General features: G+C 62.3%; 4 protein-coding genes across 4 annotated transcripts; all 4 read left to right on the top strand.

Annotated features, from left to right (window-relative positions):
* Positions 1 to 84: 84 nt before the first annotated feature.
* Positions 85 to 1,368, top strand: LMJF_24_1010 (conserved hypothetical protein; the record flags this gene model as incomplete). The annotated part of the gene is made up of 1 exon (XM_001683564.1): positions 85 to 1,368. The coding sequence occupies one exon, from the start codon at positions 85 to 87 to the stop codon at positions 1,366 to 1,368; it is 1,284 nt and encodes a 427-aa protein (XP_001683616.1).
* A 1,077-nt stretch (positions 1,369 to 2,445) lies between these two features.
* Positions 2,446 to 5,478, top strand: LMJF_24_1020 (hypothetical protein; the record flags this gene model as incomplete). The annotated part of the gene is made up of 1 exon (XM_001683565.1): positions 2,446 to 5,478. One exon carries the CDS (start codon positions 2,446 to 2,448, stop codon positions 5,476 to 5,478), a length of 3,033 nt encoding a protein of 1,010 aa, XP_001683617.1.
* Positions 5,479 to 6,080: 602 nt separating this feature from the next.
* On the top strand, positions 6,081 to 6,713 carry LMJF_24_1030 (putative dynein light chain; the record flags this gene model as incomplete). The annotated part of the gene is made up of 1 exon (XM_001683566.1): positions 6,081 to 6,713. One exon carries the CDS (start codon positions 6,081 to 6,083, stop codon positions 6,711 to 6,713), a length of 633 nt encoding a protein of 210 aa, XP_001683618.1.
* Positions 6,714 to 7,627: 914 nt separating this feature from the next.
* LMJF_24_1040 (hypothetical protein) lies at positions 7,628 to 10,384 on the top strand (the record flags this gene model as incomplete). Its single annotated transcript, XM_001683567.1, has 1 exon — positions 7,628 to 10,384. The coding sequence occupies one exon, from the start codon at positions 7,628 to 7,630 to the stop codon at positions 10,382 to 10,384; it is 2,757 nt and encodes a 918-aa protein (XP_001683619.1).
* Positions 10,385 to 11,875: the final 1,491 nt, after the last annotated feature.

Below are 11,875 nucleotides of genomic sequence, written 5' to 3' on the forward strand. Positions count from 1 at the left end.
CAAGCACAGGCCACCACACACGCGTCTGGCTGGGCTCTCTACCACCCACACACATACAGAGACACTCACCACCGCAGCCGCATCATGTCGAGAGCTGCCGCCGCGACCAGGAAGGGTAAGAGGAAGGGCCTATCGATAGACGAGAAGGTCGTCTTCGTCGAGAGATGGATGGCTGCTCACCCGCATCCCTACACGCTGAAAGAGCTGCAGCAACTTATCCCGAAGCACACACCCGTCATCTACCAGAGCGTTGAGGAGTGTGTGCAGCTGCTGGTTGCTGAGGGACGCATCGAAGAGGATCGCGTCGGCGTGAGCACGCTGTTCTGGAGGTTCCCACCAACAGCAACACAGCTGGCGAGTCGATCAAGCCGGCAACCGGAAAGGAACGGCGGACTGGGCAGCACCTCTGCCAGCAGTGCAGCGGCATCTTTGTGTCCTATGTCATACGCGGAACTGCTGCGACGCTTGACGGCCAGCGGTGCGGAGGTGCAGCAGCAGAAACAGCAGGTGTCGGCAGAGACGATGGAGCGCTGGTGCGCGTTGACGCCCGATGCGCAGCTGCGCGAGTGGCACGGCATGCTCCAGGCAGAGAACGAGCTTGCCACGGCATCTCTCGCTCAAGAACGAGAACGACTTGGCTTTCTGGACAACAGTGACAATGGCGAGCAGGACAGCGAAGACGCGTCAGCTGGCGAGGCAGCCGTGCTTGCCGAGCTCGCGCGCCTTCAGCAGCTTGCGCTGCAGCGAGCTCAACTGCTTGCGGAGCACAAGAGCATGTCCTCCCGTCAGGCACTGCCCGAGGTACTCGAGCAGCTTAACCGTGCCTCCTTCATTGCACTCGAGGCCGCCAACAGGTGGACGGACAACTACTATCTTGCGGAGGAAGAGGTAGTAGGGAAGGCGGGCTTTGGTGGCAGCCGCCGCGACGTCCGGAAGGCGCTGCAGCTTCCGTTGGATCTGAGTTACCTCTCCGACGAGAGCGACGCCGAGTCGAACATCGTCGGTGGCCATGAGCGGCGAGAGGTCGGCGGATGCGACGGCTCCCATCTATCGTGTACCCCAGCGCATGATGCAGCTCCGCGGCCATCGTCACCGCCGCAGCAGGGAAGCAACCTGTGTGATGCCGGCAGACCTTCCTCCGCACAGAATAAGCGGCCAGTCATCACGGCGCCTCCCGGCAACGATGCCTTCCCCGTAGCGCACGCTGATGTCAGAGGCAGCGACCCCGCACCGGCCGCAGTGGCAGCACCGTCAGTCCCGGACAGAGATGCCGCTGTACCGCTCTCCACAGCCGCGAGGCCGCAAAAGGCCAAGACCGCGAAGCCGCCGTCGGCGAAACGAAGCACAGGCAAGCGTGCTCGCTCGTGACGTGTGACGGTGTACCGCCGCTGAGAGGGAAAGGACGAAGAGGAGAGGTTTCCGAGTTTTATGATCGAGCCTGCTGCTGCCGCCGCCCTCCCGGCTATGCGCCCTCTCTCGCATTCTCAGACGTGTAAACATATCATTGCTGCTTCTGGTCACTCCGTCCCTCTTTCACCTGTTGTTCGAACTGCTGCCACGAAAAACGCGATCACGTCTCTGTGGCCACACACGCACACACACACCTCGTTCTCCCCGGCGGGTGCCCTGTCGCGATTCCCTTTGAGTTGGTCCGCGTGCGCACTTCTCGTTGTGGCCGTCGTCCTGTTGCCCCTCTTCGAGCAGCAGCACCTTTGTTGGCACGCAGACACACACACACACACACACAGAGAGAGAGAGAGACAGACACTTTCCCCCTCGCCTCTCTTATCTCCCTCCTGTCACCGCCGTTGGACCTCTGCACAACGGCCCCTGTCGCTGCAAGCACACGCCCTTCTTCGAGCACGCGCGCAGGCACAGAAAGACGAGACGAAGCATCGCGAATGATGCGACACACACTCCCCTTTCGCCCTGCACCACGACCGCCACCAAGGCACACGCACGCATACACGTGTTGCTGGCCCTCTGCTCCCCCTCCCCCTCCGCTTTCACCTCCTCCGCCCTCGCCCAGCATCAGTGATTACGTTCCTTAAGGTATCATGCCTTGTCTCCTGCAGCTGGACTCGGCGTGCGGGCTTCTGCTCACACTTACGTCTACTATTTTTTGCCCCAGCTCGGTGTGGGTGTGGGTGTGGGTGTGTCGTTCCTGGCAATCACGTCAGCATCTCCACTTGTTTGCCAGACAGAAAAGTGATCGATGGTCCGCGTAGCAAGCCCTTCGTCTCAGCTCGGTACCGACCCGAGTTTAGGCCTCCCTCTCCACGCCCTCGCATATTTGGCCCGCTCCTCTATTCTGTCACCGTTCTCCGCCCTCCCCCCTCCCCTCCTGCTTGGCGCCGCTGTGTGCTCCACACACACATACGTATGCACCGTCGCTCTCCTTCTCCCTCCCCCACCCCCCAGTCATCTATCAGCGGCTCGTGCAACATGCCGGGTCCATCCTCGCTCAAACTGTCTGCGGCGCTGGAGCAGCGCATCCTCGCCGCATCGTCGGTGCTGCGCCTCACCCCCGACGCCTTTCTTATTCGTCTTCTCTCGCAGCACTACAACACCCTCGGCGGCCTCCCACGCGATCTGCTGCGCTACATTCTCACCTTCCTCGACTACTCGACCATCTCCGCCACTCTCGCGCGCGTCTGCCGATTCTGGCAGGACTGTGTGCTTGAGGACCCGCTGCACTTCTTCTCCCGTCTGCGTCAGATGCACGGCATCCATCTCCTAGACCCAGTGCACGGCCTCTTCTACTTCCCGAGAGCGTTGAAGCGGGTGGCGATGGATTCCAGGGTGGGTGCGTCTTCGCCTCCGTCCGTGGCCGTCCCGGCTGCGTCATCCTCCAGCACCGGCTCAGGCAGTCTTACTACGGCTACCGCTTCAGGCGCCGGCGGCGCACACCAGGGGCTCATCCCAGCCGTGGGCAGCCGCACCAGCGCGCCCAGCAGGGCGAAGCAGCAGCAGGACGCGAGCAGCGCCCAAGTCGTTCCAGCCTCCTCCTTCCTCACGGTCGACATCCGCACGCAGAACACCAAGTCACTGCCTTGGGGCAACGTGCGCAAGGCGGTGCAGTGGGCCGTTGCGGGAGAGCGGATGGTCTATGGCGAGGTTCGCTCGCCTGGTCTGCAGCAGTCGGAAGACCCGGTGTGGTCGCAGGCGGCTACCGTCACCTATGACCGTCGCATCTACATGTTTGGCGGCGAGACGTACGAAGGCGTCGTTCTCGACCGCGCGTACGAGTATGACCCCATGACGAGGCACTGGGGGGTTTTGCCGGCTCTCAGCGAGAAGCGGGCGGCCGCGAGTGCCGTGGCGTACGGTGGCCACATCTTCGTGTTTGGCGGCTACAACACAGAAGGAGGTGTGCTGGACACATACGAGGTCCTGGAGGTGGAGACGCGCACGTGGATCTCGCAGACACGCCCGCCGCAGTGCTTTTTCAAGCGGCAGCAGCAGCAGAAACAGCGGCGGCAGCAGACGCACACGCGAGCAGATGCCGCGGCGGCCCCAGAGACGGTGCATCGAGATGACTGTGTCGCGCATGAAAACAACACCGGCCATGCCCGAAGAACTGCCTGGTTCTCCGGCGCGACATGGCCGTTTTCGGCAGCGCCACCGCCAGAGTGGACGGGTTCCGGTGGTCGATCGGCGGTGTCGAGTCAGTACCGGATGCCGGAGAAGGTGTGCGGCACCGCTGTCACCGTGCACGGAGATGTCTTTCTATTCGCCGGAGGCCACCAGAGCTGCATCGCACCGGAGCAGACCGCCGTGAGCTACTCGGCGGTGAACAGCGCGGCGACCACACCGATGCACGCCGTACCTCTCGGGATAGGCGGTGGCGCAAGTAGCGACATCGCATCCTCGACAGCGAGCACCAGCACGGTGAACACCCCGCAGCGCCTGCCGCGTGCTGCGTCAACCAGCGCCGGTGGCCAACCGATGGCTGAGTCGTTTGTATGGATCTTCTGTCCCCGGACGGGCCGATGGTGGACTCAAGGCCCGCGCTTGCCCTCGCCGCGCGCGTTCGGCGCCATGACAGTGCTCGAGCTGCCCGTACTCGGCCCATGCCTGTGCTACTTCGGCGGCTGCGCCAAGGCCGATACGCCCGAGACGGCAATGTTCTACATCCCTCTCTGCGCCGCGGCGGAGACGCGCGCGCTCGCCGACGCTGAGCCGAAGGACTGCGCCGACGATGCCACCAGCAGATCACGCGATGTCCCCTCTTCTCCGAGCGCGGCCGTCGCCAAGGCGGCAAGGAAGAGGCAGGACGGCACGGGTGCAGAGGGCTCTGACGCAGCAAAGCCGCCCGGCGCAACGGCGACGACGACGGTTACCGGAAGGCGTCTGCGACGAACCGCTGCTACGCTAGCGGGGGAGGAAGACGCGGCTGGCGCTGAGTCGCGGCGAGAGGCAGCGGGAGCGCGGGGTGCGGTGTGCAAAGGCTGCAGAGGTGCCCGAGCAGTCCCAGTCGCTGCCGTGGACAGCGATGTCGTTGCCCACACTGGCCCATCTGATGCAGAGCGCGGCGCAACAGGAGCACCCTTCAGAGATGCCACCGGCGAAAGCGAAGGCAGCGTCGGCTGCGATCGTCGCACTGCGCATGAGCCGCTGCAGGTCACGCCGACGACGCACATTCCACCCAGGCACCTCCACCACAGCGGGGTGAAGTGCGTGCGCAACTTCAGTAGACGGGTGGCCAACGCGGACGTCGGCAGTGCCTTTGGAAGCGGCGGCGATCATGACGGCGCCGTCTTGCCTGGCGCAGAGGAGGACACAAGGATGATATGGCAGTGTTTCCGCAACCCAAAAGAGCTGCCGTGGCAGCGGTACGTGCGCATCCCCATCGGCGGCGCCTTCACCTCCGTCGTCGTCCTCGGCGCCCAGCACTCCCGCTCGCTGGTGCTGACTGGCTTCTACCCTGCACCGAACATCGGTTACTGTAAGGTGAACCACCTTCTCCCTCACGATGCCTTTCTCCCGCTGATGGGTGCACTCTCGTCGCCGCCGAGCGCACGGGCAGACACGGAGCGGCTTCCGCCGATCAGCCACGATGTGACGGTCGCTCATGCGCGGGGAAACACCTCACTACCACCGACGTCTTCGCCGCCGTCCACTACGGCCGGCTCGCCACCGGGCGCCGTCAGGGCAGCAGCGGCCGCCTCTTCTGTCCCTACGCTGCCGTTGAACCCCAGTCTCCATGACGAGGCTGCCGTGGCTTTTAATCACTGGCACCAAGAGCGAGAGTGGAACCACCATCAGCGGCAAGAGATACGGGAGATGGTGCGCTCTGCCGCGCACGCCGCCACGATGCGGCACCCACGCAATCCACAGACGGCCGGTGAGGAGCACAAGTGGAGCCTCGCACCAGTGCCGGAAGTGCGCGTCGCTAGCCTCAACGGGACCTCGCTCCTGCGCGTCTCGTGGAAGGTGCAGACGCTCAATGCGAAGGTGATTGTCGGCATTGAATAGAAGGCCGATGGACCCGAAGAAAGAGACGCGGGAGGGCAACGGCGAAGGAACAAGGGGGCGGGGGTGGCCCAGGCCTCACCTATGGGCTATGTGTCGTGCTGCTCTGCACGTGTATGTGCGTGCGTGCGTGTGGGTGTGCGTCCCTTTATGTGTATGTTGGTTTTGTTTGCACTGACAACATCATCATGCCTGCCATGCACCTCTGTGTGTGTGTGTGCGTGTGTGGAGGAGGAAAACGTCGAGGGGGCAGCGCGTCTCATCTCTGCCCCTCCCTTCTCCCCAACGCAACCGCTATCACGACCTCGCCCCTGGCCATCATGACCGCTGATGCTTTGGACTCCCTTCCCTTACCTCTTCCACTGCTTCGCGCACCTCTCTTCGCTTCGGGGGCCGTGGTTGCATCCGTCATCCAGCCACCGTGCACAACAACCGCACACACCACACGCACTCAACAATCTAAGCCAAACACCACATCCATCACCGCTCCACCACCACCGCAACCACGCCCACAAGATCGTTTTCGGGTTCGCTGCCCATCTGCCTACGATTTATTGGCCGTCCCATTAGTATCGCCTTGATTTTCCTGCTTCTCGCTTCAGCTCATGTCGTCGTCGACGAGCATCAAGGAGGCCATTGCGCGCTTCGAAGAGAACGAGTACCGCCGGCGGCTCGCCGGGGTGCCGGAGGCGATGCAGGAGAGCGTACCGCGAGTTGCAGCGGCGCAGGAGCCGAAGGTGCTACTGATTGGCATGCTGCCCCCCATTACCAAGATGGACAAGGAGATCTCGACGCTGAAGGAGTGCGTGCATCTCGGATTGAGCACGAACGCCATCGAGAAGATCGGCCCTGGCTTGAAGGACCTCAAGAACCTGAAGGTGCTGTCGCTGGGCCGCAACAACATCCGCAAGCTCGAGCAGCTCGACCTGCCGAAGCTAGAACAGCTCTGGGCCTCGTACAACAAGATCGACAAGCTGACTGGGCTAGACAAGCTGAAAGGCCTTCGGGTGCTGTACATGAGCAACAATCTAATCAACAGCTGGACGGAGATCGACCGCCTAGCGAACCAGTGCCCCGAGCTCGTCGACGTCCTTTTCCTCAACAACCCCCTCTGCAGCAGCGCCGCAAGCAATCAGGAGTACCGCTATATGATGCTGCAACGCCTGCCAAAGCTGACGCGGCTCGATGGCGTGCCGGTAGACCCGGAGGAGAAAGAGGAGGCGGACCGCCGTCGCTAACAGGTGCGCCGCAGATGCTCCCATCTGTGTGTGTGTGTGTGTGTGTGTGTGTTGTCGCCTCCTCTGTTCGCTCGTCCACTTGCAGTGTCGATGTACGATAGCCGAAGAGAGAGAGGAGGGGAGGAGGGGACGGAATGCATGCGCACAGGAGCCATGATCCACGCATTAGACAACGATCGAAGGGTATGGTGATGTGGTGTGATGGGATAAGGTTGGACGGTAGCGTTGGTTCATTGGGAGGCCCTTCTCTCGCGAGTGTGTGTGAATGTAGATTGAGCCGCGCGAATAGCCACAGAAGCCTCCCTCAGGGTCAGCCGACCAGTGCAGAAGCCACCGAAGTGCCACGATAGCCGCCTCCCTCTCCTGCACCGCCCTTCCACTAGTCTACCTCGCCCACCATCCCCTCCTCTCAAGTCATGTACAGCCATTCTGTGCTAGTGTAGAGCGCCTCGCCGCGTCAGGCGCGTAAGAATCACAAGGAATGCAAGCATGAAGAACTGGACAGCCCCTCCCCCTCTTGTTCCCAGCCCACGACTGTGTGCCCGTCTCGTACCCGCATTATTGCTCCCTCCTCCCTCAGACAGGGCACGCCGTTGTGCGTTCGTGTGGCTGTGCGTCCGTTGGGAATCCTGCAGGTGCCGCTGATCGCCCCCCCCCAGCCACCCCCCCCCGCTGCAGGGACACTGATCGGTGGGAAAGAGCGGGGGGAGGGGGATCGTTCTCATCCATGAGCTGATACATCACACTCGTCAAACAACATCGCCTTCGCTCACTCCGACCCCTCTCTGCACTATAAGCGCACATACGCAGGTGCGTTGATATCGAACGTGGGGAAAGATACCGCCTGAGCAACCAACAACAGCAACAGGGTCTCCATCCCTTGCTTCCGTCCTTGCGTCCTGCCTCCTACTCACATGATGGCCGCCGTGCACCCCTCCGCCGATCTCTCCTGCGACGTCGCTATACATCTCTCTGACACGGAGTTTACCTCTCGGATCGACTACGCTGACACCTACGTCCTCCCAACTACCTCCACCACAGCAGCTGCTTCTGCCGATGCGGCACAGCTGCCGACAGCGACGCTCGTCTCGCCGTGGCTGCTCGTCTCGCCGTCGGTCTGCAGCGCATACCCGTCGTCCTCTCCGTCCGTAGCAGTAACAGCAGCAGGCGCCGCTCGCAGCCCTGCAGTGGAGACGGTGCCCCTCGCTTGGCGGTGTCCGTCTTGTGGCACACTTGAAGTGGAGCAGCTGTACTGGCGGCGACCGCAGCGATCCGAACCAGCAGCCACAGACGAAGCCTCTACCGCTGTTGCTGTCCGCGCTGCGCTGGCGCGCAGCACGCGACTAACAGCGCCCTCACCGGCCCTGCAGGCGAAGCTGGAGCGGCACCGATGGCGCAGAGAGCGACGAGAGGAGATGCGTTGGCGGCCGCTGCACATCAGCGCGCGCTGTCGCAGCTGTTTCCTGTGTCCCCGCTGCGGCGGCCATGGTAGCTTGCCATTCTCCGAAGCAGCACAAGTCATTGATACGAGCACGGCCAAGTCCACAGCGGCATCGTCGTCGCTGTTTCCCACCCCCGCTAACGTGCTCCGTAGCACGCAGTCTGTGAGCTCGCTCGACATACGGCTCACCTCCAACGTTCAGTACTACGCCGTGTGTATGTGCTGTCAGTGGCACAGCTACCGAGCCTTCCCCACAATGGAGCAGCTCCTCGGGTATTTGGATGCGGTAATGGGGGACGAGAAGGCGGAGACGCTCCGAGAGCGTCGGGCGGCGCAGCGAAGCCTCAATACCGCTCTTCGTGCCGGCCTCACAGGGCTCCTGGGCGTCTATTCCGACCTGGAGAATCATGCACGTTCGCAACACCAGCAGCAGCAGGTAACCGTCTCGCAGGCCGCGTGGGACAAATTTCGCCACCTGCGCAGCGCACACATCTGCGACCGCAGCGCCGGGCCTCCATCGCACTCTTCATCGCAGCAGCAGAAAATCAACGGCAAGATGACGCAAGATGCCATTATGCACCTCCACCCTGCCCTCGCTCTAGAGCAGCTACGACACCAAGAGCAGCAGCGCCAGGAGGCTGCACGCGCAGCGTCGCTCCTCCAAGGCGTGAGCCAAGCCGCACCGCAGGCGATGCGGGTCGTGGACTTGGCTCGCGAAGCCGCAGCTAAGCTGCCGGGAGCGCAGGAGGGAGAGGCAAAAGACAGGACACCGCTCAGCGAATGGCCACCCGCACATCGCTCGACCTCATCTGCCTCGATAACCGCCAGCAGCGCCAAAAACGATGTCGAAGTCAACTTGATCGCGCGTACTCAGCACTGGCTCCTCGGACTGCCGCTGGAAGCCGTCGACACTCGGCGGCAAAGCATACAGACGTGGATGCAACGCTATCAGCCAGCGGCGGTCGTGGCGCAAGAACGCAAAACAGCGGCGGCGGCAGCAGCAGCCATGACCAGCACCTCCGCCCTCATGCACACGCCAACGTCCGCCTATCTGCACTCCGTACTGCTTCGTGAGCAAGACCGACCGCTTGGCCTCCCGGCATACTACATCACCAGGGTCCGCAAGGAGCTCCTCACTGCGCTTGTGTGGCGGCTGCCGCCGGCATTCGCTGCCAGGAAACCATCGGCAGCAGAGCAGTCGCTTCCGTGCACACGTTTTGTGCTCCTCGACCGGCACGCGTTGTCGGACGCGGAAGTGCGACAGGTGTGCCAGCACTGGGTCGACGAGCGCACGGCGCAGGTAGAGCGGCACGAGCGGAAGCGCCGCAGCGAGCTGGAGCAGCGGAACAGCGCATGTAGCACCACCACCACTGCAGGGAAGCAACGCAATGACGGCGACGGCGGCTTCGACTCGGACGGAGGAGACGAGGAGGATGACGATGATGAAGAGGGCATCGAATGCCCCAAAGGCGGCGCCTCGCAAGACTCGATGCACCCGGCAACGGCCCAGCATCCACCACCGCAGCAGAGGATAAAGAAAAGTGTGTCGTCGAAACTACCGCTGCCGTTGTTCCTGGACGGCACCGACTTTTCTGCGCTGTCGTGCCTGCCCTTCCTCGAGTACGTGCGAAGTGATCGGGGTAGCGGCGGCGACGGCGGCGACGCACACCTGTGCAAGTGGCAGTTCCGCTTGATGAACTTGCACATGATGCATGACGTGTACCTGACAAGGCTTGAGGTGGTGCGGACTGTGGTAGCGCCGTCGTGCGCCGTTGCCGCTCCACATGCACGTCCTTCGCCCTTCCTTTTATCTGCTAGTGCCGCCTGTGTGACGGTGCAGCTTTCCTCGCTGTCGGCGCCTGCTGTGGAGCTTCCAGTGGTGCTGGCTCCTCGGTGTTCCCCGGAGGAACGTGCTGCAGCCCTCGCGGCAGTCCTGCAGGGTCGCGATGGCTCCCGTGTTGGAGATGCGGGCCCCTCGCCACCGCTTAGCATCCCCTCGATCGTCACCATGGGCATCACCACTCCACCGACCCGCCTGCCAGAGCTGCACGTCACTCTGCGCGACACATCCGCGACGCAGGCTGGTGAGCCTTCATCGCCCATGCGGACTCCTCTCCGTTGCGTGGAACTGCTGGTGGAGGTGCTGACGGCACTTTCGGATGTCGAGCACGCGCATCCTCAGTACCACGCGGTGCGCTATGGACTCGTCGTGACACTCAACTCGTGCTGATGGTCTCTGCATATGTGTGTGTGTGTGTCCCGGCATGCACCAGGGTGCTTCGATGCGACTCGAAGAGTCCTTGGCTGCAGACGTGAAAAAGGATGCGGTGCACTGCCGCCCAAACAAGAGACGCCTGACAAGGAGACCGTCTGCATGCATGCCTGCACGATGGAGGACTTCCACGAGCATAATGCGGTGTCGGGGAGGGGGAAGTTCGGTGTTGGTGCAGCGCCGAAAACTCTGAATCTCTGTAACACATCCTCCGTTGCGGTGGATATTCACGGACGGCGCACCTTCACACCATGCTATGTGCTCTCCCCCTTTCTCATTGCCCATCCCTCTACGACATGTACCTATCTGTCTTCCATGCTGGTTGCGTACGCCGCGCCACGGCGTGTGCGCGCACGCTAATGTACGTCGCTGTGTGCCCGCATCCGCATGCGAAGTACATAGCTGGCGCATGCGAACGGTGTACGTGTGCGTTTGCGTGCGGTTGTGTACACCGCAGCCTGGACGGACATGCGCGGCAACGGCGGCCACGCCGCCACTTCGTGATGTGTGTATGTGTGTGTGTATGTGCTTTCTGGATGCCCTGGCGACTGCGCCGGTGCAGCGCTGCAAAAGATGTGTTCGCCTCCGTACTTTGTTGTTCATGTGTGCGTATCCGGTGCGCGTGCGCGTGCCTCGTCGTCATGCGTGGCCGGCCGATCCCCCGCCGACACGCGCGGTGCCGTGAGCGCTCAACGACGGGTGCACTTCGTTTAGAATGGCGAAGGCGTGCCTGGTGCAGTCCATAAGGACGTTCCACGCTCGCTCGCTCGCTCCCCTTCCGAGGGCCCGCGTGCGAGGGCCCCCCCCAACACACACTCGTCCCCGTCCCAGCGGGAAATTTTCGTTTATTATTATTTTTTCCCCTCCTTTTCTTGTAGGCTCGCTCTATTTATATTGGTACATTCTCCCTTATCGGCACACAGCGGTGCAACGACGTTCGGGCGTCAGTCAAGTGTTGTCTCCTTGACCATTCCCTACTGCAAGCAATATTTTCGGTCGACCTTTCAGCTCTACCTCTTGCTGTCGCTTTCGGTGAGAAGGGTGCCCCCGGTAACCCTGCTGCCCCTCCTCTCTCTCTTGCTATTTCTACTGTCTTTGTTTTCAGAGCGAGTCCCACCCGCCCACCCGACCCTCTTCAAGTCTTCACCCGTTGCGATAGGAAGCTGGAAGGATGCGTGGCCTCGCACCCCCATCCGTGCATCCAAGACACAGGCCTACAAGTATGAATGCGCTTCTATGAAAAGACGCACGCTGAGCCTGGCCGCGATGGCCCTTCGGTGCAACGCTCTCTCGCCCCTCCCCCTCCTCCATCTATGTCACCCTCTCCCGCGCGTTCGCGAAGGAGCGGAAGTGCTCACACACACAACTCAGAAGCATCCGAAACGGACGTGCACACGCGCAGAGACGCATGGCGCATGGTGGCGAAGACGTGTTCTTCATCGCCTCCTC

The sequence above is a fragment of the Leishmania major genome, chromosome 24 (assembly GCF_000002725.2).
Source record: "Leishmania major strain Friedlin complete genome, chromosome 24".
Classification (NCBI taxonomy): Eukaryota; Euglenozoa; class Kinetoplastea; order Trypanosomatida; family Trypanosomatidae; genus Leishmania; species Leishmania major.